General features: G+C 42.1%; 2 protein-coding genes across 2 annotated transcripts; one reads left to right on the top strand and one right to left on the bottom strand.

Annotated features, from left to right (window-relative positions):
* Positions 1-1,737: 1,737 nt before the first annotated feature.
* Positions 1,738-5,605, top strand: si:ch211-212d10.2 (uncharacterized protein LOC557710 homolog). The gene is made up of 4 exons (XM_053430702.1): positions 1,738-1,927; positions 2,249-2,364; positions 3,527-3,664; positions 3,750-5,605. Exons 1-3 carry the CDS (start codon positions 1,738-1,740, stop codon positions 3,623-3,625), a joined length of 405 nt encoding a protein of 134 aa, XP_053286677.1. The 3' UTR covers positions 3,626-3,664; positions 3,750-5,605.
* A 124-nt stretch (positions 5,606-5,729) lies between these two features.
* On the bottom strand, positions 5,730-25,664 carry cilp2 (cartilage intermediate layer protein 2). Its single transcript, XM_053431535.1, has 9 exons — positions 25,446-25,664; positions 18,495-18,572; positions 16,897-17,166; positions 16,500-16,682; positions 14,973-15,128; positions 14,566-14,883; positions 14,098-14,206; positions 13,135-13,292; positions 5,730-11,787 (listed from the first exon to the last, which is right to left on the bottom strand). Exons 1-9 carry the CDS (start codon positions 25,507-25,509, stop codon positions 9,374-9,376), a joined length of 3,750 nt encoding a protein of 1,249 aa, XP_053287510.1. The 5' UTR covers positions 25,510-25,664; the 3' UTR covers positions 5,730-9,373.
* Between the last annotated feature and the right edge of the window lie 1,451 nt (positions 25,665-27,115).

Genomic DNA, 27,115 nt, shown 5'->3' with positions numbered 1-27,115 from the left:
TTTTCAATAAACGCAGCAGGCCACCCAGATGGCCTGCAGAGAGTGGGTTTGTTTGCAAAGCTGGATTGTTATAAAATAAAACCATTAGCTAATGTCGCAGGATGACTCTGATCAAAGAACAGGAAGTCTGGGCCCATTTATATTTAAATGTGTATTTATGGTGGGCAGAGTCCACACCAGAGTCAAGAACAGGACCTTTTTTGCATGGACCCATTCCCTGGAATAATCTCCACGTTATATCTAGACCCGCCCAAAACCCTTAACAAATGACCCACAACCCAACCCATTAGGCAATTTATAAACAAAAATGCTAAACACAGTAGCCGTTTTCAGAAATGAACTCTGGAGGATTACTGCAGAATTGGGTTCCGGTCTTTCTCTGGAGTTTGTCTTTCACACATGAACCAGAGAATCTCTGCTCAGATGTGTTGACAACAGCAGGGAAATCTCCGGAGTGGTGCAGCATGCACGAGACAGGACATAACGTATAAAGTCTGCTCCAGAGATCACATGTGTTTGTTTACGACAACAGCGACACCCGCATCGACCCTAATCATCACCATCATGGCAACGCAATTTCATCCTGAGACATTTGCATTCCTTTTTAAAATTATACTTGCATCTGTTGCACGTTAGGAGCATCATCAATACACCCACTTGCTCCTGGTGAATGCTCCAGAGGATGTCGTGCTGTGTTCTCACAGGAGCTAATTTGAACATTCTCCAGAGTTTTTACCTGTGGGCTGGCCAGAGACTGTTCGCAGACAGTCCCGGGGCTCTCACTCTGACATTAAGCCCCTCAGGAGAATTTCAGGAGGATCTCCTGAGTTCGGTGCATGTCTGAAAGCAGCTTATAATGGAACACAACCCAGATTCTCCACACTCAGTTCCAGATGCTCACTCTTGGGGGCATCTTTGCCTCCCCAGGTGCAGGGCATCATTCAGAGCCATTTACCAGGTGAACAAAGTCTTATGGGACAATTCTGTGCTTCATCTAGAGAAAGGCACATAGAAAACACACTCACTCTTAAATGCCTATATATCTGCCATGTGAATTGTTTATTTGGTATAACCTTTGTTATTTAACTGAACAGCTCATTTATTACATTTTATTGTTTTAGTGGATGTTTGTCAGTGCATGTCTGTATCTTGTTGTTCGGCCTTTTAATTGCCCTAAACTAAAAAGCCCTAGGGATTAGTGAATAATAATAATAAATTGTATTGTATTGTGCTGTGTGTGTAGTTCTCACTCGATGCGTGTGTTTAATAAACCTGTACATTTACAATAATATATTATTAGCTATTACTTAACCTATTTGCATTGGTCTGGTTTCCACATTAAGTGTTGGACACTGATCACAAACAGTAAGTTGCTGATTATTATTTTTTTTCATACAAGCTGAATATTTGCATGTGCAGACAATAAACCCCTGCTATCATCTGTTAAGTGAGTAGTATCTGTGCTGCTGGTTTTTGATCAGTGACAAACAAGCATCCACATGTGCAGCAGCTGGAGCAGAGCAGCCACTAGCGCGCCGCTGCCTCATTGTGACGATGCCGCGGATCGGCGAGGCTGCAGCGGCTGGGTGGAGGCGGTCAGTCCGCTCAGCTGACGGTGATACCGGGCGGCCTGCTGGTTAGTATGGAACATCTGCACCGAGCGATCTGCCACGTGTGTCTGCACCGGCGGAAAAAAAGACTAGAGAACTAGAGAAGCAGCTCGTTCCTCCTTTCCTCATGGCGTCTGGCTGCGGGGAGGAGGAGGGGACCGCGGAGGCCGTCTCATGGAGACTCATCGGCCCGGCCTCGGAGCTCTCCAAGAAGCGCTGCCGTCTCATGTACTCCCCCCTCGGCCGTGACTCTGACGTGGGCCTGTTCTGTGTGAAGGGGGAGTTCTTCGCCATGGATGCTCGCTGCTCACACTCCGGTAAAGAGACAACACACAACACTCGCCCGCATTAACCCTTTATGTGAATTACAGCCTAAATCAGCTCTGTAAATAGGAAAGATTGTTGAATGTGCCGTTTGAGAGGAAACAGCGCCAACTACATGCCTGCAGCTCTACCTACATCTAAATGTGACTTTGTTTTCTGATGCTCTTCACCAAGAATGGAAAATGAAAAACAGGTGCATCTGTTTCACACCATGTTATATGCCAGACTCATAATCACATTTTGTTCCTATAGCGGAGACAGACAGCAGAAGTCATTTATTCTGAAAAACCCTATGACTTCCTGTCTCCCACCAGGTGGTCCTCTGTGTGACGGGGACATCGAGGAGGCTGACGGGGTCCTGCAGGTTTTCTGTCCGTGGCATGACTACGACTTTGACCTCAGGACTGGCAAGTCAGGCACCTCCTTACAGGTCAGTGATGAAACAAGTCCTTCATGCTTCCTGTTGTTCATTATATATTATGCTGATGGGAAACAATACAAAAACAATATAATTATACAATAATTTCTCAAATTGGGATCAATAAAGTACATCTTTCACATACAAAATCCGAATCAGCTTTATTGGTCAAGTGTGTGTGCACATATACAGTGAATTTAATTCCAGTTTACTAATGGTCTTAATGTACTTACATAGTAAATGAACATTCAGTGAAAATTAGGTTAAAAATAGATACAAAAATAAGCAATAGACAATATGTAAAAAACAATGGATAAGATTTGTGGGGGAAAAAAGACGATATATACAAAGTTTGATGAATGAGAAATGAATACACCATGACTCTAGTATGAAATAATCCACTCCTCTGTATTTTTACACTGTAAAAGTAGTGCAACAAGTAGAGTAATACGTATTACTGTGTGATGTGCACACATGTTATTCACTTTTACTTATTTATACATGATAAAGGCTGCACTTGTGAATATGTGTATATATATATACATACATCACTGACACGGTGCTACTGATTAACTGGTGAAGTGTTCAGATAGTTCATATAGTGTACTTTTTTATATATATCAGTGAAAAACTTATGAGACTTAAATGACGGTGTTTAAATATGTGCCACACCTTTAAGATAAAAAGCAAAGTGTGAACCCACGAGGCTTCAGTTACTGACTGCAGCTGGAGTTCATGTGAACAATCAGCCGCATCATCCACTTTTATCAACTGTTGGAAGTTCTACAGATTGAACTCATTCAGAGTAAAGATTATGTTCTCCCCCTTCACTCTGTCAAACGTGTTTTTCTTCTCCTCCTCTCTTCTGATGAGTGAATCAATGAACAACCAAAACAAGAGCTTTTCTTTCCATAAACATCTCCTCCTCTTTTCAGGATAATCATTTTCAGGATCTGTTGTGATTCTTTTGCGTACATCTAAGATGAAATTTAAAAACAAATATTCGGATGTCAGAGTTTTCACTAGAGGATTTATTATTTTTCTTAAACTTAGATGCAACACAAGTTGACTTGTACTCTTACACACGAAGGTGCTGTCATGCTTCCACAGAAGCTCGAGGCGTGCATTTCTTTTCCAGCTCCCAGCTCCTCTGTCTTTGTTTTGACTGTTTCAGCAACAAGTGTATGAAGTCAAACTGGAGGACGGCAACGTGTACGTGAAACACGCCAGTCCTCTCTCCCTGCTGCCTTTCCCCGCAGATCCCAAAAGCTAAACAACCTCAGCCGCAGCTGCTTCATCCTTCAGACCATCGGTAAGACCGCTGCTATTTTTAAAGGCTTGTTCCACAAACCCAAGCCATCCGAAACATTCCTGAGCCTTATCTGTCATTTTCTCAGAACCGCTTCTGCTTTGATTGCCGTGAACTCAGGACGCTATCGGCGAGACTGTCTGAAGAGGACATGACTTCATTCAATAGTCTCAAGAGTTTTCGTTACTGGATTTTCCAGGTATAGTCTCATCACAGACACTGAGCGTGAGGGGCAGTGACCTCACCACTCACCTTGAAAACAAACAGTCACAAAAATGAAACATAAATACACAACATTTGACTTTTCTCCACAGATGTTATTGAACCACCATATTTTATAATTGGCTGAATAAAAAAACGATTTGTCTCACTTAATTATTTCCTACATTTTTTAAAGGCTTTTTGACAAGGATATTATTTCACCGATACAAATATTACAGTATGAATATATTTATATGTTATATGTCACAATTGTGCGAGCAATCACGTGTTTAGTTGAAACCCACTCATCTTGCAGAGAGATTTTGAAAGCAGTTGATCTCAGTTCTCAAACTCTCTACTTGTCCAAAATCTTTGCAAAATCATACTTGCAAAGTGATACATTTCCATGCAGCCAGAAATGAAGCATTTTCTTTTATCTGTGTTATTAGATGCAAAGGGAGTCAGTACAATACACAGTATGCATACAGTCTGTTGTTATGTAAATGCAATTGAAAAAAACAATATGAACGAAATACAAAGTAGAGCAATAAAATCTGATGAATGCGGTGTTGATGTCTTAAAAAGATGTGCAGATGCAAATGATCACTGTGTTATGTGTTACAAAGGTAGGAGCTGTAAATATTGGAATATATAAACATAATTTGCAATGGAGGAATTTGTATGTAACTCTGAAATAATATAACAACATTTTCTTTCCACTTCTACCAAACTCAACCGTCACTCGTTCATACTGGGTTTGGTCAAACCTCACAGACACAGTCCCTGGGCTGAGTTGGGGCCTTTGGATACATTTCGAAATTTATTCCACTGACGTCTTGCAACAGCAGCTCTTTCAGAATTCGAGTTGTTTAACCCAAATAGAGTTCCAGCAAGTCAAACACACATGAAGGGCACAGCAATTATGCCTGGTAGCAGCTCCGGTGTTAAGATGTCTCCATCAGCCATTTCCCTCCACGTCTGGCCCGTTCACAGACAGGTTTGTCTGTTACTGACGCAATGGGATTTAGAAGAAACGGTTAGCGAGGCGCCAGAGGAAGGTTCATGACCTGAAATGCACCATTGCCTCGAGAGAAATGTGTTTTTCTAGCTTGATGTGTGTGTCTGTGGGCACTGATGCGAGTGTGTTTTCGTTATTCCTCCGTGGTGAGAACAGTCACTCACTATGTTTTTTTGTCAGGAACACTGAGCCCAGTCGAGAAGGTGTCAGTGTGGCGCGACACTCGTTTTCCTCCCTGTCATGTTCCCTGCTGTGCATTTTTATTACAATAATAACTCAGCTGCCTGAAAATGTGCTGCAGAGGTCTTGGTGTGCATTATAACTCATCACCTGGAGGGCGAAGGGAATACACGCTGGAGATGCAACTATTTTCATTATCAGTAGAAGGACAAAGTAAGTACTGTGCAGGATTCTGCAAAAGCCAGGAGAATTACGTATATACATTTTGACATAACAATCCATACGTGTCACTGAGGAAACCAGCATTCATGTCAGACTTTTACTAAATGTTTCCATAATTATTTTCACATGTACAGATAATTTTGATATGTTTCTTCCTTGTTACTTGTGTGAACTATGTATCTTGCCAGTATGTCAAAAAAATATCTGCAGACTATATACACCAACAACTGTGGCACATTTGATCAGTGGACACAAGACTGTGTTCATTGTGTTCTGTTTTTATGTATTATTTAAAATCACAAATTAAATTATTCTGTTATCAACATTGTAATGTATTTATTATAAAAAAAGACTGATTATTTTTTCTTCAGCAAAGTGAAACTGTAAATGTTATGAGTTTTCAGTGTTTGCGGAGTACATAATACACAAAGAGAAAGAATATGAATCTAAGCTTTACACAAAATCATTTATTTACACTTTCTTGCACCATTATAGTAGATTTCATACAATACACAATGTACATTTTAAAACTGAATGCAGAGACAGAAACCAAGAGTTCAGCATCACCATGCGATAGTTAAGTGTTAACAGAGGATCGTCAAGTGTGTGTTGATGTAATTCTTTAACTGGAGCACAGTGGTAAATATACACCTCTCTTCTTATACTCTTCTTATACTTATATAATGGAAAGTGGAGGAGAAGTTCAAGGACTGACCTACAAAATAAGTTAGGATCTCCCTGAGACCTGCTGGACTGTACTGAGGAGAAAATGGGTGAACCTGTTCATGATGATGTGGATCAAGAGATTTGTGCTTTTCTGCACTTGAGAGGAAGAGTGCTGTTAACAGCATGTGCACCCACTGAGATTCTGTATTTTTAGGAAGAAATCAACTTCAGAACAAAATTCACTGAAAGTGCCAATTGTCAAGCAACACTATAGCCCTGTGTATAATATATTCATTAAAATTAAACCCTCCTTCACTTCCTTCCAAAGAATTAGTATGAGAAGATTGATAGTACTCTCGTGTCTGCACATGTCTCCAGTCCTCATGTTAGGCTAAGCCAACCATCTGTTGACTGTAGCTTCACATTTCCCGTACAAGCATGAGATCGGTCACTGATCTCATCTAACTTTCAACATTTTTGAAATATGCCTATTTGCGAGAGAGCTAAATGAAATATAACATGTTATGATTAATATTCCCACAGAGGTTTGATGAGATAAACCTTTTTCTTTCCATTAAAAAAAGGAATCTGTGCGGTGTGTTGTATTCACTGGATTCAGGATGAAACCTCTTTTATTGACATTTGAAGACTTTGGAAACTTTTTTTTTCTTAAATCATTAAACCAAACATCGCCGAGGTTCTTTAATCTTCCTTTGAAGTTCTCCAGAAGACAAAGTAACTGTTTGGAGAGTCCTGCTTACTTTCCCATCCAAAGCCTCACATAATGGTTTACACAGCCTATTATTGTTACCTTGTCCTTCAAACTCCCCTGATAACTTCACCTCATGAATAAGCCAGTTCTCCTGTCAAAGCATTCACCTCCAAAAACCTGCATTCTTCCATGTGCAACAACTTTGGAAGCCTGAGATTCTGTATGTGATGCTCGGTGAGGCCAAATAACAGCTAATATTGTTCCCTTCCTTTCTTCCTTGAATACGACACTAACCCTGAAAATGATTAAATCCATCCCAAGATAATCTCGCTCTTGATGTCTTTGGTCTTACATTTCCTTCAGTTGCTCTACAGCTGTTCGGCCTTCCCAGCTGACCTCACACACCACTGCATTTTTTATAGGACTTATCTCTTCCCACACCTGGATTTCATCATCGTCTTTATTTTGGATGAAAGGAACTGCTCAGCCTGTGGACGGCCCACGGGCCTATGATTAGAGGGTCAGTGATAATCGTCAAGGTATCACAAGCTGTCACTCAGTATTTTTCAGATTATTGTCCTGGTTGGTTTTCAATTAGATTACCTCACATTTGCAAAATGTAACACGTAAAAAAGCGGGTGCCTGCTATGCATATAAATTCATTCAAGCTTAAATGATGAGGCTGGAAACACAAACTGTACTGGGCTGGATGCCAGTTCATATGTTTGACCATAATCCTCCCAGGCCCTCCATATTGTTGATTACTTTACTTCATCCTTTGTTTCCTTGAATTCAAAATGTTTGGCTGTTTTTGGAAGTCAGGGGCGAACTGTTAAATGAGTTCCCAAGAGAATATGTAATATATTTTCTAATTAACAGTAGGCTTATATTTACTCATCAGCCTCTCTGGCTTCTCTATGGACCGTGCGCCCTCTTATTTGGCTTTGGATTAGTTCAGCTTGAAGAGCTTCTCCCATGGGTCTGCAGGAGCCCATTTAGCAGATAAACAAGTTTGGAGCCTTCCTATTATTGACTTTAATTTGAATACCCAGTTATTCTTCTAGTCAAATAACAAATATGCAAAAATGTTATGCTTTGAATTTATTGATATTGTTGGTTAAACTTTCTTTCCATGAACTTCTTTAGCACAGCACTTATTAATTATCACTTTCATGTGTGACTGTGGGTTGTGTTGATGAGACGAAGGCTCCACTGAGAGTTTTAACTCCCAATAACAAGCTTGCCCTGTGAAGTTGAAAAGATTACTGCGGCGTACAAACTGTACAAACAACTGTCTCATGCAGCAAAGCATGAAAAGGTTAATAGATTCTATGTAGCTCAGAAAATGGAAGAATGATTACATAGCAGTTAATTCTATTTGCTGAAAGAAAATCACTCAAAGTGAGTCCTGTGCAAGATCTCTTACAAACATCTTACCCACACTATATCTGCTGCATGTACTGAAGGAGCTGTTTCAGTCACCAGCAGCATTTGTCATGTACTATGCTAGTTTGTTACATGCTGATTTTTTTAAATTATACTACATAGTTATTGCACTTCATGATATAAATGCAGCTCACAGACACTTTACCCAACAACAGAAAAAGTCAAGTAAGACCCTGAATGATTCAAGATTAGACACTGGGAAATATATTGCTTTAAGAAACTAATTGTTTAGTGATGTGCTAATTTGGAATGTGCAGAGGACAAAGGGAAAATAGGTCATACCGTTGCAATTAATTATCCAGATTTTATGCTGCTACTAGTCAGATCCATGCTTGTTTTGGCCAAGGCCTTGGTCTTGCACATTCTAAGTAGGTGTGTAGGGACATTTGGCTGAATCACAGTTGGCAATGTAACATGCTAATGAAAAACATAAAGAAGCATGTCTGAAAAAATCCTCTGTTCCCAGGGTGGCAAGCCTCGCTCCACTGTCTCCCTCTAATTTGGTGGAGAGAGTGACCTAGTTTAAAGAGGAAGGAAAAAGTGTCTGGTGCAGACAACTGGACCTCATGGTTTTTACATTCTGATCTTGACAAAAAGTATGTGTTCAATGGAAAGTGCTGGCCAACTATGAAGTGTTTGGGGCCTGGCGTAGTACTTAACATTTTCTGAAGGTTTGGTTTAAACCAGAGTGTTAAGAGACATCAGCAAAAACACCCACCATGGGAAAAGTGGAAGGCCACAAATTAGGGCTAGAAAAGTTACATTCTTGACTGTCAGTTTGGTCTATTCTTTCATAGAATTAGACCAAAGCCAATTAAATAAATGTCAGTCACCGTTTTACATATACACAAATGATGTGTCTTTTAGAACAGAAGTAAGAAATGAATATATCAATCCCTTCAAGTATACGACTAAAGAATATCTTAAATCATACTTGATGATTTTGCTGAATTACTATCTCTCTTGCTATTTTGATTTTTTAATAATCAAGAGGGAGTTTCATACTCGACAACTATTACTTCTACTATTGACTTGATGCCACCATATCAGTCTCAGCTGAATACCTATAAATGAGAAGGAAGTGCAATATCCTGATTTACATATCATCAGTTGTTTGTTTGTTTCAGCATAAAAAGATGTGTTTATGCTGAAAAAATGCTGATGTTATACGAATCAGTTTACAGAGAGAACACATGATTCATTCTGATATTACTGTCACTGTAAATATCCATCAAATTATTTTATCAAACCCGACCTCTTGGCACCTCTACTGGCGCTGCTGTGTGCGCATGGGCATTCTCCTCCTGCTTGTGGAGCTAAATCTGCGTCCCTGGGTTCCCATCCGCTGCTCTGAAGGATAGGCCACCACCTGGGTGGATGATCTCTGCACCTGTAGACCCTCCGACTCCCTCATGTCCCTTGCCATTTGAGACAGTGTCTGACCCGGATTGGTCTGCAGGCGCTGGAAGAGGCTCTCCCTGTTAATTTTCCTCTCAGGGCAGCTGAAGGTCAGCGCCACTCCAGAGTCCGTCTTCATCTCCCTGGAGAAACCATCTGAGGTGCCGTCGAAGCAGCGCCCAATAGCGATCTCCTTGGCCACCCTGGGATTCTGGTCTGTGACTGTGTAGATCCCATAGTTGTGTCCCAGAGGATCAACAGGAGCGAGCATGGTGAAAGCATGGGAGTCGTTGTTTTGAGCGACTGGTGAATGTTTGATGAGATACTCTTGTATGAGGTTGTTGGTGCTAATCCTGCGACAGTTACCTTGTGGAAGGAGCTTTATGAGGGATCTGTCCACCTCAGCTTGATCAAACAACATGCCGCTGCATTTGAACTCCACACAGGCTGCAGAGGTGTTGGCCTCTCGCATGTCCCGGGTGCTGCGAATGTCTCTAATACCGTAGAGTTTGCCCTTGGTTTCTCTGTGCGTCCCTCCCAGGTTCTGTGACCTGACCATCACTTCCTTCTGTCCATGGATCTTAACCTTGATGTAGCAGGCTCTGAACTCCTGGGGATTTGGCCACCAGGAAAGGTAGTCTCCAGTCCAGGTTGTCAAATCATTCTCTTCAAAAGGAACAACGTTGTATTCGTACTTGTCCTTTTCCACTCTGAAGAATCGGAAGTGATTCGCATCCACAGGGGAATTTTCACAACCTAATAAATTCTTGTATGGATATATTGGCCCGTTGGTCTCATCAAAATTGTTTTGATTAGGCTTTGCCAAGTTGATTTTGAAGGATGTTTTCTTCAGAGCTGGATCCTCATGGTCTGAACGCTGGTAGTCTATTTTATCCAGATATGGCTGAGACACTCCGATGATGTTTGGATTCATCTTGGGGGAGGAGGGAGCTGCCTCGAGTTCTTCCCCACCCATCATCGCAGTAACATATGCTGTGTAGGCATCAGGCCTCTGGGCGTCACAGAAAGCTGGTAAACAGGCCCCGTTAGATCCAGTTATGACACTGTCAAAGCGGCCCCATGCCCTAGGATTAGATGAATATCCAGGCTTAGGCTCTAGGTTTATCAAAGTAATCACAACACCTTCCAGCTGTTCAGTCGGAAGAAACTTATCACTCATGTAGGCCCGCACTTTCACATAGCAGCGTCTGTTTTCAGGCACATCTAAGTTGAAGAGTCTACGTTCTCGGATCTCCATGTTGCCTATCAGGAACGTGCGCTCCTCTCGTTTGCTGCGCCCATGACCACCAGTAGTTTGGGTGTACGAAAAGTCGCTCTCCTCCTCCCAGACTCCCGTGTCTGGGTTTAAAGACCACAGTTTCATTTTGGAAATATGCTCCTGCATTTTGACATGCTGTGTGTCCAGGAGGACTTGAACTGCTCCAGTTCCGAGTACTTCCTTGTTGGTTTCATCTCTGAAGTCCACAGCGAACATGCCATAGGTCCTCAAAGGGAGCATGTCCCCCTCATCGTCCACAAAGTTCAGATCGCCGGGTGCCGCAGCAGCAGTAGTGATGTTTCGAGGGTCGATGAATGTGACGCTGGCTTTTACAGTCCCCTCATAGATGTCTCCATTGTCCTTATGAAAGGAATTGGGAGGAATCACCAGCTGTCCTATGGGGTCTTCCCCTTGAATTTCTCCTAGGTTTATAGAGTTGGTCTCCCCTGCATTGATATCAATCGGTATCTTCTTTCTCATTACCTTCACATTATGGTAGATTGATCCACCTTTCTTATCCAAGATAAATACCTTAGGGGTGTCAAGAAACTTCTCACTGGGGTCAACAAAATTTACCACTAATCTCTGTGTATCAGGGGTAATCTGTAGTGTGAAGCCTCCTTGATATCCAGTGGTGCCCACCCTCTCTTTGCCGATAAAGATGTGTCCAAAGCGCAGAGGCTCATCGTTGTCAGCTGTGACTACTCTGCCTCGAACTAGCACAGTTGGCTGCAAGCACTTCTGACAGCCACACTGTGTCACAGCCCGGATCGGGAGGCTGTAGCTCCCACAGTCGATGATTCGACTGTCCATATTTTGGGCCCCGCAGCAGAATCCGGCAGCATCTCTGCAGCGTGTATCAAAGTCTAGAGAGCCAGCACATTTGTTGTGGGGGCAGCGGCCAGCATTGTAGAGCCTGGAGTCAGTCCCAGGTTGAACACAGTCCCCCGGCAGTCGAATGAGGTGCATCTCGGGGGTGGAATTGCATGCTGGCGTTCCTTTTTCTGTGAGTTAAATGATACATAACATCAGGCTAGTGTTAATATGATACATACCAAATATTTTATATATAGATTGGTTATCCGATATACATGAAAAATCCACAAATGACTGTTGTGAGTGGTCACTTTGCCACAGGTTTGCTAATAAAAACAGACGAGCTGTGTTGAAGACAAAGCTTTACATTTCTTAGTAAGCCCCCCATCTTCCCAGTACATAGATAATGGCAGTCACATGGAGCAGTTTTGTGCATATGAAATATCATTACAATGCTGATGGCTTTACCGATAAAGTTTTCCATCTTTTGATGAATAAATTGTGTGAATCAAGACAAATTTCTCTTCTGTTCTCTTCTGTTTAATGTAAACTGATACACAAAGTATATGTGGTGATGAGGTGAGACATTTTGTAATCCTGAGACACAGGTGTTGTCCTGCAGTATAGTCTCTGCTGCCATAATCACCATATGTGCAGAGTTGATTACTCTAACATTCCTACACAAAAACACAATTTGTTATTTGGTGTCATAGCCAACCAGCATCTGGAGGATATATGCAACGTGCAACCTTTCCACACGGATGTGAAAGCGGTGGAAAACTTCTTTTATAATTCGAATTCTTAGAATAAACCTCAACACTGGGTATTCAAGAGAAATTGGGTGTATGGTTTCAGTGTCCAGAGCAATCCTGCACAATTTAGAATCCTTGTTTGGACAGACCATAGCTTCAGCCATTGTAAACAGCATGAAAACATTCTCCTCCATGTCCTGCCTGAAGTTTTTCTTTTCCAATTTTCTTTGCTTGTAATGTGTTTTCTTTTCCCCAATCTATTAACTGACTTTTCTCTCCGCCTCAGTTGTGGGACACTGTGGTTTTGTCTGAATCCTCTTAATGCATGGACATGGTTCACGGTTGACTTAGTTGAAGCTCAGCGCTGACATTCCTCTTAAAGACTGGTTTCAATCTCAGAGGTAGCTGCTCTTTATACGGTGAAATGAATTGCGGTTGCTAGCTATTTGTCAGCGGTTTCACTTGAATCTGTGTAGAACTTTGGCTCAATACGTCATTGTCAAATCCACGGGGATAGCAGCCATCCGAATCTATAATCCCTTTGTGCTGCTCGCTGTCATCATAGTAAATAATTTTCTCTCTTGGCTGACTATGATGAATTACATCACTGTGACATTTACTACAAGGGTGTTTTTGTATATTTTTGAACTTAGTTTAGAGCATGAGCATAAGTCGTCTCAGCTGCCGCGAAACCAGCAGATTGTTGTGGTAGATCCTTTCCTGCACTTTGCATCTTCCACTTTCTGTTAGGTCTCTAAAGAAGAAGTGCTAGATTTGACATACCAATCACAGTGAGGGAGGCTGGAGTGGACTTGATGCTGCCTGCAGCGCTGCTGGTTTTACAGTAATACTGTCCCGACTGCTGCATCCTCAGGTCTCGCAGCACAAGGTCCTCCTCGTACTTGTACACCTTCCTGTCCAGCAAAGTCCCGTTGTGGTACCTTGGAAATCATTGACATTAAAGAAAAATAATATGTTATAGAATTCGTAGATATGTACATCGATATATACAAAAAAAGAAGAAATGTATGTATTTTACACAACCTGTATTTAGAAATGTAATATATTCAAATTGTTTTAATATTGTAGTTTCATATTTATTACCAATAAACCAGATAACAAGCTTTAATGTGAAAGGGGGTTACTCTATCAACTGTTCTCCTTTACTTTACAGAGCAATCAAAGTATAAATACAGCACATCTCTTCATAAATTCAGGAATATAAATTTATTGCCATATCAAAAAAGTTAATTTGAATTTGTCATCCCTCGTAAATACATATGAAACACATAGTAAATTCTGATCCCTTAGAAACAATAAAATTATAAATCCAAAAGCCAATTATTTAATGAATAAGACCAATGATAAAATGAATTAAACTAACATAAAAAATGAATTCACCTTAAATTTATAAAATGTATTTCCAGTCACACCAGGCAGCTTTCAGGAAAAGGCTTCGATAGATCGAAATAGCCAAAGGGAGTCAGCTACTAAAGCAAAGTAGTAAGATAAAGTAAAATATTCAGAGCAGCTAGAGAGACAGCTGTTTTCCTGGACTTCCTGGACACCAAAACAGAGTTTCAAGTAACTGCTTTAATAATAAAAAAAAAAAATTATGTCTGAATGAGGGAGTTTTATTTTATATTTCTTCTCATACAAATTCCACCATATGGTGAAGCGATCTCTCTGATTCCAGCTAAGTCTGAGCTGTGATGAATAATGTGCCGACCAAGTTATTCATCTCACCAGTAGTATTTGTCAGGTAGTGGGGATCCTGTTGCCTTGCAGCAAAACATCACCCGTCCTCCCTCGTAACGCACTTTGTCCTCTGGGTGCTTCACAATGTACGGCTTCTCTGTGGAAAGCAGAAACGGAGCGAACCCTCAAGACCTCATTGTGACAGCTCCAGAGGAATGGGGCCTCATAAAACTCAGTCAAACATTACAATTTATTGTCACATGGTCTCTGCTTACCAGAAAATGATTTTAAAAGCAGCACAGGTCTATATTTATTTGGTTTCCATGCAACGTTTCATGTGATCCAGACAGGGTGAATCTTAAAATAGGCCAAAATGTTTATTTTATGGTTTTATCAATTTAGTTCTAAGATTCACCAGCTGTCTGGAATCCTAATAATAAGAATTTGAATCTGAATCAAATTAAATCAAAACCATTTTCATACAATAATAGCTCATCCAATAATAAACCAACATACCAGCTGATTTAAGGACTGCCCGGACCTGAGATAACCCTGTGGTGTTACTGATGGTGGAGATGGTGATCGGAACAAACTTCTCCTTGCTGATGGCGATCAAGGTGGAGCTGGAGGAGCAGACTCCTTCCAGCTTGAATTGACCTTTGGTGTCAGTGCGAGCGAGGACAGCCTTGGGCTGGCTGGCAAGTGCCACGTACACTCCTGCCACAGGGGCACCTGTCACAGTGTGGACTTCTCCATGTAGCACGTGGCCGGCGCACACACAGCGGCTGCAGTCTTCGCTGGGACGACCGCCGGTGCACACAAGCTGACATTTGGCTGTTGGTAGAAAAATCAGATGTGAGCATAAAGGGATAAACACACCATCAAAAGAAATGAACACATTTGTATAGTGCACTACATCCAACCTGGGCATGGACTCTTCCCGCATTTCTGTGCATCGACAGGCCGTCCAGTACACTGCACCGTCACCGAGCTCCTGTCACAGGTCCTCCTCCTGATCCTGCGACCTCCACCACAGGTAACGGAACACGACCCCCACCGACCCCAAGGACTCCACTTGGCTGATCACACAGAGAAGTGGAGCCATTTTGAAATGAAAAACGTAATACAAACTAGAAATGTGTGTTGCATTTGTGACGCTTCTTTTCATTAGTTCAATCAAACTTTACAAAGAGTTATCTAATCAGGGTTGTGTCTTGTGCATGGGCCAACCGGGTAGACAAGACAATACACGAGTTATCAAATGATGCAATTATACAGAATCAAGACCACTTGAACCAATGGATACAAAGTCTTGTTAGTGGGAAAGTTTTGCTCTGTGGAAAATGGTTCATATGCTTTTTTGTTTGAATCAAGTACAGATTTTCATGGAACAGTCCGAGATGTGACAATGACAGAAAAAAGGTTTAAAAGTTTCCAGTTTAAATTCAGCTCTGTATTTTATACAAGTAAGGACATTTAATTCAAAAAGGCCAAAGTGCAACTAGATTTCTTATATACAGCTGTATATAGTTAAGAAAATATTGGCCTCTAAAGGAATCACTCATATGGGAGGTCAGAGGTCGTGTACAGAGCAGTGACCTGTGAGGAGTTTAACGCTTGTGATGGTAAATTCAAATCACTTGTTCCTTTCGAATGTTTTGTCCAATTCAAAGATGAAATCACCATTTAACTAGACCATGGTTTTCGTGAACACATTATCACCGGTTCGGGAGTTCCTTTAGTCTCAAGCTGTTATATATTCGGTTTGATGCAACAAACTCTGGCTCAGAAAACAACTGTCTGCAGCAGAGTTGTTGGATTCAATCCTGTGGCTTGTTTCAGATTATTTTGCAGTCTTTTCATTAACTTTTAATGAAGAACTAACACACTGAATGTTCTGGCTGACTCTCATTATTTAGTGATTACTGAGAAGAGCTCCAGCTAAAAGCTAATGTTTGTTGTCAGTTCAGTTTGAAGATTTGGCGCTTTAATGTCACAAAGCTGCAAAGATACTCACAGATGTGGGAGCTTGAACCTTCATTCTTTGTAAGGCTCCCCTTACTGACCATGGCACCCAGTTGCTAGTTCTCTCCTCCAAGGAGGTTATGTTTTGTCAGTTTGTTTGAAAAACTATTGGGCAGTTTACAATGAAGCTGAAGGAAAGAGGCGGTTTAGGTCGGGAAAGACGTTTATTATTATTAAATATCTTTAACATTCTAAGTTAAGGGGTTCTTTGATATTTTCCCTGATTTCTCTGAGATTAAATCATGGATCTTGATGGAGAATAAAATGTTTCGGGGACTGATATTTATAAATGTTTTTAACTTAAAAATCTAGTGAATTTGAATGTGGTTTCATAAGGGGACTTCAGGCCAGAGCAGAGGTATGCACTGTGCATCATGTAACCTATACAAAACTTTGATGAATACGGCTCTGGTAAATCCTCTCACCTGTACATGGAGGGGTGGAGCACTCCTGCCTCTCTGAATGATACCCCTGACACGCCGGCACCAACAGGAGAGGCATGGGCTGAGCACTGATACATTTCCTCTGGCGGACCTGGATTCCTACATCATTACAAGCCGTAGTGGAACAGGGACCCCACTCACTCCAGTTGGTCCAATAGCTCTGCACTGAACACAAACATGAAAGAACAAGAGTGTGACACCCTGAGCAAACCTGACATCAGGACGAGGATATAAATAAGCAAGTCATTCAACATGACAGGGAGTAAAAAGCTTTAAACATTTATCTCTGTTGATTTCTCCCTTTCAAGCTTTAAAAGTGTGTATTAATGTGTGTAAGGTGACATGCTGTGCAGCCCTGAGCTGCTGTAATCCCAGCTACCTGGGGGGCACTGAAAGCGGACATGGTAGTTGGAGCAGATGCGGCCTTGTGGCTGTTCTTTGTTGATGCACCAGAAGCCCTTCTCCAGACTGGAGTGCACCACCTCCCCGGTGTCTGCCGCTGCCACCCAGTCCGTGGTGCGAGCCTCCATGGCCATGGGCCGTGCACAGACCCTCTCTCTGTAGTAGAAGCGAATCGCCTCCAGACGCTCGTAGTCTCCATTTCCTCCAGGATGGTCGATGTTGAACCAAGACGTCCACTCAGTCACGCCTGGAGACACATCGAAGGAAGACATGGATCCAAACCAAAAGAATAGAATGCAAACCAGAAAAAATCGGACCAAAAACAATTGAGCTCATGATCCAGGAATATTGAAGGTGTGTGTGAGGTGGGTTAACATGGAGGGGAGACATGGGTCAGAACCAAGAGAGAGGGAGCAGGAGAAAAACAGCGGGGATGGGTTATGACCTTTAAAAGGAGGTCTGGTACTGCCATTTGAATCTGACTTTAAATGCCCCCGAGAGCTTTGCATGTCCAGGTTCTTTCCGAACCTCCGGGCTTGACTGATGAGGCATATCGTCTAGTCATCTAAACTGCCTCATGTTCTGAAACCTGAGTATTTCCTCAGGAGAAATATGAGTAATTAAAAATAAAAGGAAGGCTTTTACAACGTAGAGAGGGATTATCTTTCATTCACAGGGTAATGCATTACCTCACTCTAATGATTAAAGTCCTTTGGTGAGCCGCGGGAGACGAGGAAGGGGTCATGTGCTGCAGACGGCTTTTGTTTCCATCAAGAAAAAATTGTTAAGTCATCCAAACCTTGTGCTTTTCAAGACAAGACACTTATTTTTCTTTAGTTTTTTCCTGTGGATGTAACAAAAGGCTACACAAGAGGATCACCCAGACACACAGACAAATCTCTGCAGTTAAATCTCAGAACCACAATAAATAATATACTTACTCAGACAAAACTGAGACACAGATGTCCCCCACAACACCTCTCATCTACATATTGATCTATATCATTATTTTGTTCTTAAAGCGACAAAGCTGGGTACTTCGGGGAATAGAGTTAACAGGCAGTATTGTGTTGTCATGGCGACAGCTGAGTTCTACAACTGGATCTCTGTTTGTTTGGTCGATATTTATTGACCTTTTTTTAATTTCACTGAATTCACTCTGTCTTCGATGGGCCAATGGATGTCAGACAATGATTGCGGACTGGACACGGATTCTGGAAACAACATTTTTTACGAAATCTGAATGAATATTTGCAGTGGACATCAGAGTTGTTGATTGCCACATCTGGAAATGGGAAATGTCCAACACACTGAATCTAAAAGTAGCTTGTGTGTTTTTTTTTTAGTTAGGACTCCAAAGAAAAGTACAATTCTTGATGCTAAGCATTTGGATGCTTGTTTTAAGTGTTTTAACTGCCTCCACGAGCTCTGCTGCACCACCACCACCACTACATGTTTATGTACAGGTCAAAGTATGGTGTTCTGAGAACACTGCCATAGACATCATGCAGAATCTGTGCCACTAGTCTCAATCACCCTCTTTTGTTTGTGTATCATCACAGCAGGATGCAGTACCTGCTGTCTGTGAATCAGTGAATGGGTTGAAGGCCACTCTCCGACTCCGGTCCGACTGACTCCTGCTCCTCACTGCTCCTGCAAACAGGAAAGAGCCGTTGTGTTTCCATCCATGCATTTATTCATTTCTCCCGTCATGCTCTCGGAGGCTCTACAGTGTTTCAGTACCAAAAAACACATTATTATCCACTTGGTGTTAGGTACACCAAGCTACTGCAGTCCAACACAATAGTCCTGTGATCAATCCCCCCTCCATGTCACATACTTAAGTCTAATTTAACTTTAACTGAGTGATATGCTTTACAGTGTGTGTGTGTGTGTGTGTGTGTGTGTGTGTTTGTCTGTGTGTGTGTGTGTGTGTGTGTGTGTGTGTGTGTGTGTGTGTGTGTCTTTACGTTAGAGAGAGTGAGAGAGAAACATAATTCGAAATGCTATAAAGCTTATGAATCCAGTATTTGTATTGTTCACACACATTCAGAGATGCAGTCGGAGCAGGTTTTACTTCACAGCCAGAAAAGCTCCTCTAATCATATACTTTGACTTCACTTTTTACTTTGTATTCTGTTCATTTGTCATTTTAGAAACAGGCTTTCTGTCCTCTTTGTGAGCTGAGTGCATCTTAACTTCTGGTGAAAGGCAAAAAGTAGATTGTGACTTCTTCTTTACTCTCACCCCCCCCCACCTCACTCATCCTCCTCTGTCTGCTCCTCATCTGTCTCTCGCTGTGGATTGGTCTCACGGCTCCTCCCGCCTCAGCAGTGTACCCCCCCCCCCCCCTTTTCATTAAAACTCAAGAAAATCTTCTCCATCCATTATCTCCGCCGTGCCTGTTGTCATGTGTCTTCTCATTCATCCTTCAGCTTGTTGTCGCCTCCTTGTCCTCCTCCTCCCGTCCTCCCTTCTCCTCTTGATCCATCAACAAGCAGCTGCTGCTGAGGATGCTAATCAAATGCCAGCTGAGACAAATCAGTGCATGCAGAGTCATCTGTTACGCGGCGGCCACGCCACAAACACACACACACACACACACACACACACACACACACACACACACACACACACACACTCTCTCTCTCTCTTTCTGTTTCCTTTTGAAACGTTATGGTATGATTATAATATACACATCCTGTGCACACACATACAAACACACGGTCATGTTCCCATGACTTCAGAGGACATTGCATTGACTTACATTGATTTCCCTTCCTATAATCTTAACCCCAGTTGTTACATGTCCATCCATAACCTTAACCTAAACTTAACCGTAGCCTAAACCAAAACCTAAACTTAAACCCGACCTTAAAAAGTATCTTCACCTACGATGTACGTAATGGGGATTTGATTTTTGTCCCCATAGGAAAGGCAAGTTCCAATAACAGATTTATGTGCGCACAACATGAGTAATACCTCCACCCCCCACACCCCACACCCTTACACACACATGGAGTTTTAGCAATTTTCTTTTTAATGGTATAATTATACCATATACACATTACATGCACACACACACACATATGCCTGTTTCTTACACACATGTGCTGCTCACACAACAACATAACAGGAGAGTAAGATGAAAGGAAATGTTGTCTTATTGGAAAGAGACTGATACTCAATCTGGCATTGATCATAAATTTGTCCGTGTGATTTATTGAAGACGAACCGTGACATGTTCTCCCCTCATGCTGAGGAGTCATGATTCATTTTCCAACGGTGCAAATTTTTTATGCTTTCAAAAACGTCAGTTGTTTGCTTGACATTTTAGTTTCACTTGGCCGGCAAGGGGAAAGAAATAAATGTGAAGTAGCCGATGCAGCTTCAGTGTGTGTGTGTGTGTGTGCCTTTGTGGTCATGTGCATGTGTAATAAGTGCAAACCCCAGCACTTTTGGAGAGACACTGCTGAGTTCATATGAGCGGAGGCTCCCAGCGCAGAGGGCCAGTATCAATCTCAGTCCACGCTGGTTTTATTGCTCACTTTAAGGCTTTATTGTCATGCCAGCACATTTCTTTTCAACCCCAAATGGTTTTTGATAGATTTAGAAACTAAGCACGGTAGCTCAATGGAACAAAAGCACTACTGTCCAACAATATATTACATAATGTGGACAGTCAGCTCACCCTCATGGTTGTTTTGGTTTTTATGCACCTGGCTTTAAAGAACCACTGGCCGGCTTCCATACTGAGTAGGTCTTGCTGATACCACAGATTGGCTGGATAAACAGAAGCAAAGACTTTTGCAGAGCAGATGTGGCTCCGCGTGCAGGTTTACTTTAGTAAATCAATCAACCTGATATTCCACGACTTTCCTTTAGTCTGCTGAATTCTGTCTGTGCTGATTACATGTTAAATCCAATTCAAAGAGGGATTTCTCGACAACTGGAAAAATGTTTCTGTCAATATGACATTAATTTGGGGATTTCACCACAACAGTTTATGGTCTAGATTAGTCTGAGCATAGTGTAGAGACTTATCTTATTTTAGAGCATGTGCACAGAGAAGGGAAATAGCCAAGCTTTTTGTTTCAGTTGATTAACACTGAGTTCCAAAACTGTGGTTAATCAATTACATCCTTACAAGTGCAGTCCCTTATTTTCAATGAAATCACAATGCTCTTTTTTCTGTTACGCAACATTTCCTCATCACTCACACCAAAACAAAGGGAATTCACTGCAGAGCAAATTTCGCTGGTGATTATCATTTCAAGATGTCCGATAAAGAAACCGAAATAGTAAGCGATTCTTAGGGGTTTTATGAGGTGACTAATGGTTTATAAAGTTAAAAGGAGGAAACCAAGATTAGCTGCAGCAGGAGGTGAATGCCAGGGCAGGGACCTTGTTTGTGTCAGGTTTGAACTGCACGGCCAAACTCCGGCGGCAACATCTCTCAGAGCTTATTGTGCATGTGAGCGGCATGTTAACACTTTATGAATTTTAAAAGCCAGGATTTTGTTGGGGTCAGCCGCTTCATGTGGCCGGTATGTTAGTGGAACTACCTCATCAGGTTTTTCAAGCCAGAGGGAGCAAGGATAGAACTTGTGATTTCCTCTTCAGTGTTGAAAATCCACTCTGACTTTTCTCACTGGAACAATATATCTTGTTTGTCCTTGCTCCTCCGCTCTGTGTGGGTTGGGCTGTTTGCTTTGCTCTCAGAAATCTCTTTTACGTTTTACAGCGAAAGTAATAGAAGCAAGAAACAACAAAATAAATCACGGGCCCTCACCCTGAAAAAAAAATGTGTTCCTTTCAAAACCCTTAAAGTTAGGGTTGGTAATCCTGAACCCCCCCCAATGGTTACTTTGGTCGAAGATACTGCTCAAAACACATTAGGCACACTGCCAAGTCTATCTAAAGATAACCAAATTGAAAGCACTGTCATATCATGAAACATATTTTTTTGATAGTTATGTGTAACTAATTAAAGAAGTGAAAATGAGATCATCGTGGTTTTGAAAGATTTTTGAAGATCAAAATTACAACTCTCTGAACAAGACAATCAACATGGCTGCAAAACGTTAGGGAAAGATCAATGATACATATGTAAAACCAACTGTTGGTAAAAGAAACAGTAGTCTTCTGTTAAAGTCCACATTTTTGTTGACCCTTTTCTCTTCGATCTATTCTCTCGGTTTCCTCTTTCCTCCTGTAATAACATAAGTTGCTTCAGTTCTGCTTCAGTTCACCCTTGATATGAACTCTGCCATGTGACCATTTATTATAAACCTCAGCCAGCCTCATAAACCATAGACAACCAGGCAACATAGCTGCATCCCAGTGGCACCAGGATATTAGGGAAGTCTTGCACCTGCCGGCTGGTTAACATCTAGTTCCACATATAGACACACTTTAAGCACCTACTTTCCACACCATGTAAATAACATGCCTGACACATAGCAACTGGATTACTTATCATCCTGCATTGTGTATCTCCACGCACCCTTAACCTGTGTCGTGACAACTGCAAGTCTTACTTTGGCGGACTATAGCTTTGAATTAGCGATTTACGTCACAGTGGTTGGTTCTGAAATTCATCCAGTGTACTTATAGCCAGGATACCCAAGGCCAAAACTTTCTATTAATACTCAACGGTGCCGTGGCAAAGTACAGCCTCTCCTTCACTTTCTTAGTGGGGATTTTCCATCTTTGCCAGAATCGAATGAAAAAGCTGCCCAAAGCGAGGAAGACGGAGGAAAATGCAGAACTTTATGACGTTGCACCCCGAATGGTTTCAGTTAGCCCAGAGGTATGGATGTGCCAGATTCATGTTGGCAGAGGGACCAGGCTTTGAAAAAAAAAAGGTCTGGATCCTGTTTATTATATTGCAGAATCTTAAGATGAAGGTGAATATGTAAAAACACCAACGACCCTGTTATGTACCTATTCTACAAAGTCAAGCTCAGAGGCTGCGCTATAGAAGCATCTACTTAAAACCATGATCAGTAGTGTGTGCTGATGTCACAGTCGTCTAGACCTGTTTTTTAGCTCAACTGGAGGATTCATGGATACCAGTGTATGTATTTGTGTTTAAGGGGCCTGCTGTGTATGTGATGATCTTTTTGCCATGTCACATGGAAGCTGTTTATGTGTTTGGCCACCTCCTTCTCTAAGGTGTTTGTGGTTACAGAGTCGTCTGCTCTTTCTCTCCGAATCCATCTCTGTCTTTTCCTCAACAGTTCTTATTGTCAAAAGCCCAAGTCCGAATCCCGAAACATCTGCGGCACATTAAAATCAGCAGAATTTGTCCCCGACATTAACTAATGATGCAATTCAACCCTTATGATTTAGAGATTTACAGAGATGTAACAAAGGTTTCCTGTTTTGTGGGTATTTCTGCCTAAAAACACAATTGGCCGGCATGGAGTTTCCCCATTAAATATATGTGGAGGTTAAAGTCTGCACCTGTGCAAAAGTACAGAGCCAGACGCTTGAAATAGTTCATATGAAATCAGCTGATTAGTTAAAAAAACATATGCTTGTACAAATATCAGAGAATAGTAAAGAAATGCTTGTAGGTTGTAATTGATGGGAATCTAAGGCATCACAATGGATCCAGGGATCCATTGTGATGCCTGTCTCGGTCATTAAACTTAGCTGGCCAGACCACTCTGTGTTTTGTAGCAGACAGTGGTCAACATCTGGACAAGTAGCCTCTAAGTCTTGATCACAACAGTCCACCAGCTGCTCACATACGCCACCTAGCTTTGGCTGAAATTTACGCAACGAGAGACAGTTGGAAATCGGTGTAAAGGTTCAACAGGGTTGGGTCGGGTTAAACAGTCCTGTTACAGTAACCTTAGAAAAACCGACGTGGATCCAAAGCAAAGAGGTGGTAGAGCCCCAGTGTTACAGTGGGGATTCAGCAGCAGCTGCCGCCCTCACGTAGGAAAAACAGCTCGTAAATCTGTGAGCGCTGAGGTGTGTGCAGAGAGTGACAGAAAACAAGTCGAGGAGGGAATGTTTGATGGAGTGGCGCAAAGAGAAATAGGTGGAAAGATGTGAAGGAGGGAGTTTGACGGAGCGAGGCTGAGACAGACGGGAGAAAGGTGGGGAAAGTATTTGTGGAGAACTATCAGAGGGAGATCAAGATTGGAAACAAAAGGCGAGCAGATGAGGACAAATGGACAGATGAAGATGTACAGTCATCACGTTAGTGGTGGAGGGGACGCAGTGAGAACTGGGGGGAAGCTGGTCAGGTTATATCGTTTTACCTGCGCCTTTTATCGCTCTTTTTATTCCATTTTCTCCTTCATCCAAACACAACAGGTGACGAAATGAGTCACTTGTTTTGTAGCTATTGCCTGTTGTTGCCAAGGCGACTGGGTTTATATCTGTGCCGGCCTCTGTTGCTGCGTCGAAGGGTGAAACCGGGACAAAGTGGAACACCTCACTGCAACACGTGAACGTACTGCAGCAGGGGCGACGCTTAAAGCATAACATTTTACAACCAACTCCAAGGTTGGCGTTCCCTCGTGACTGGAGCACAGTGGTGTCTTATAGCGAGAGTCATTCTGAATCACCATTTGCACATTTACCGTCACTTTCCTCGCCCAATAATATAGCGATCTGCAACTTGCACAACGAAAAACCCTCTGCAGGACATTTACGACTGAGTTCACACTCTTTGTCTTTTATGAACTGCCAGCTCCTTCTCTTTTAATGGGGAGCAGCTGCATGGCAGACAGAAGGTGACAGGTTTGGGGGAAAAGAAGTGCTGCTACCGGCGGGGTTCACCTCACGAGCTTTCGAAGGATGATAAGAGTGATTGGAGGGAGGAGTTGGAAATTGTAAAAACCAGGATGTCAGCTTCGAATCATGTGTGTACGAAGCTGAGAGTGAAAATAGGGAATTACGTTTATAAATCCTTAAATCGTCCAGGTCATAAAAATCTGGTTTTTTCTACAGCTACAAAAGCAGGCCTTCTGTTTTCTGATAACAGCAGCATCTCTACTGCAGCTTGACAGTATGGAAACAAAGTGTGAGCCACCTTCTTCTTGTTCTGTCATCAGCAGAGCAAACCCTGCTCTCTGAGAGAGAGCAGGGTTTTCATATGTGTGTGTGTGTGTGTGTGTGTGTGTGTGTGTGTGTGTTTGTTCACTCCTGTTAACCTCCTCTTCACCTCATCTTCACCACGTGCTGCTGATTAACTCGGTGGTGAAACGTGCTGGTGACTTAACATCAGATATTAGGAGCCACGGAGGCGGTCTATAACATTGCACACACAAACCTCACTTGTGAGCTCACCACCGGTCCTGCTATCACCCTGTCCCTGTGGAAATGCCGTCAACTCTGCAGGTCTGTCACTGCACACACTGACAGTCTGTGATCACCGAAAGTGACAAGAAGCATGGAAACTCTGTGCAACTCAACATACCAACATTTTTTTTACAGCGCTTTCCTGCGATTGTGCTGTTCTGACTCTCACATTTGAAAATTTATAAAAGAAACAATCAGGCTTACCTTGGCCCAGAGCCGCAGAAGCCAGGACGCACAGCAGGAGCGCCACCTTCTTCAATTCCAACATGGTGCCCCACTATCAGCTGCAGGTGCCTTCTTTTTGTTTTTCTACACCACTGACATAAACTCAAAAAAGAGAGAAAAGAAACAACTTGTTGATTCTCCAGTGAGCGTCTCAGGTGCGAGTGATGCTGCCGGTCGCCGCCGATCCTCCTCCTGTGAGTTGAGTTGCTGAGTTGGAGCTCAGGCGTTTTTAAAAAGAAGGGGCAATCGGGAGCGTGCACCAATCCAGCCCCTCTGCTCTCACCATTGGTCAGTGAAATGTAACATCTGTGTCCCCCATATCATCTTCCCAAAAAAGGTGAGGGTATGGTGGGGGTAGGGAGGGAGAGAGACACTCACACAGAGGAGGAGGGAGGGAATGTGTGAGAGAGAGTGTGTGTGTGTGTGTGTGTGTATGAGAGGGTGTGTTGTTGCTCAAAATAAGAAGGTTTTTTCCTCTTTTTCCAGCCAAGGTTTCACAAGTTCAGTCTTTTGTGTGATTATATTTTGACTTTTCTTTACTGTGTATAGTTATATTCATTCATAGGTGTGTTTGTGTGTGTGTGTGTGTGTGTGTGTGTGTGTGTGTGTGTGTGTCTGTGTGTAGCCCATTTAATTTCTATGTTTTATTACCTTACTTCTCCTGTTTTCAAACCATTCAAATTATAGGAAAATAGTTTGAAACCAGGTTTTTTTCTTGTCAGTCATGATTCCAGCTCTTGATTCTATATCAAATAAAAGAAGTCCCTTCTAATGGTCCCCTGTAAAATATTGTGTCCTTCACTGCCCCCGTCTGTCTCCCGCTCTGTATCGGACTCTCTAACAAACACAGCACAGTGCCAGATGCTGCTCTCTCCCTGGTTTCGACTTCTGGTTCAGTTTTGTAACTCTCCAACAGTCTCTGATTGCAAGCCGGTGTGCGCTGCCAAAGAGTGGAAGTGGCGTCATAGGGCATGCCATTCACTAAAAACTCCTCCGAACGCAGACACAAGACGCACTTATGAAGTGTATGGTACTCAGGTTTATTTGCAACATGTAAATTGATGCTATTTATTAAAGAGGCTCGTAAATTCCTTGGTAATTGAAAGAAGGTTATGTGCATCCAAGCCTTTTATAAATCCCTCCAGACTGGAAATAAAAAAGGTGTTAAACAGCAACTTATCAAGGAATTTATCTTTAAAATAATTAAAGTCTTGAAAAAGATTTAGTTCTTCATTACCTGACAGTATTTAAGTACCATCTTAAGGTACCTCTACTTTACTTGAGTATTCCAATTTAAAGTGACTCTTTTTCCACCTATCCATTATATATAGTAATAGTGGTAGAGTGGCACACAGTAGAGCGCCTACCTCCACCAAGGCCAAACAGTCCCCTAAAACAGTCCCCTCAAATTAAATCAAGCGGTACCAAATGTCCCACTCTTACAGCTGTCAGTTGCCTAAATGTGCCTGATATTTTTCATCAAGATCCTTGAATTATTCCCTAGAAACACTGTGAAAATGTTGGGAAAACGCCCTATCTTCAAATCTTTAAGAAAGTGAGAAATAAATCCTGGATCCTGGATCCTGGATCCTTATTGCATCCTACCTCAAGTTTCATGGAAATCCATTCAATTGTTTTTGTGTTATCTT

The sequence above is a fragment of the Pleuronectes platessa genome, chromosome 9 (genome assembly GCF_947347685.1).
Source record: "Pleuronectes platessa chromosome 9, fPlePla1.1, whole genome shotgun sequence".
In the NCBI taxonomy this organism is placed as follows: Eukaryota; Metazoa; Chordata; class Actinopteri; order Pleuronectiformes; family Pleuronectidae; genus Pleuronectes; species Pleuronectes platessa.
Note: the sequence above shows the minus strand (reverse complement) of the source record. Positions and strands in the feature narration are given on the sequence as shown.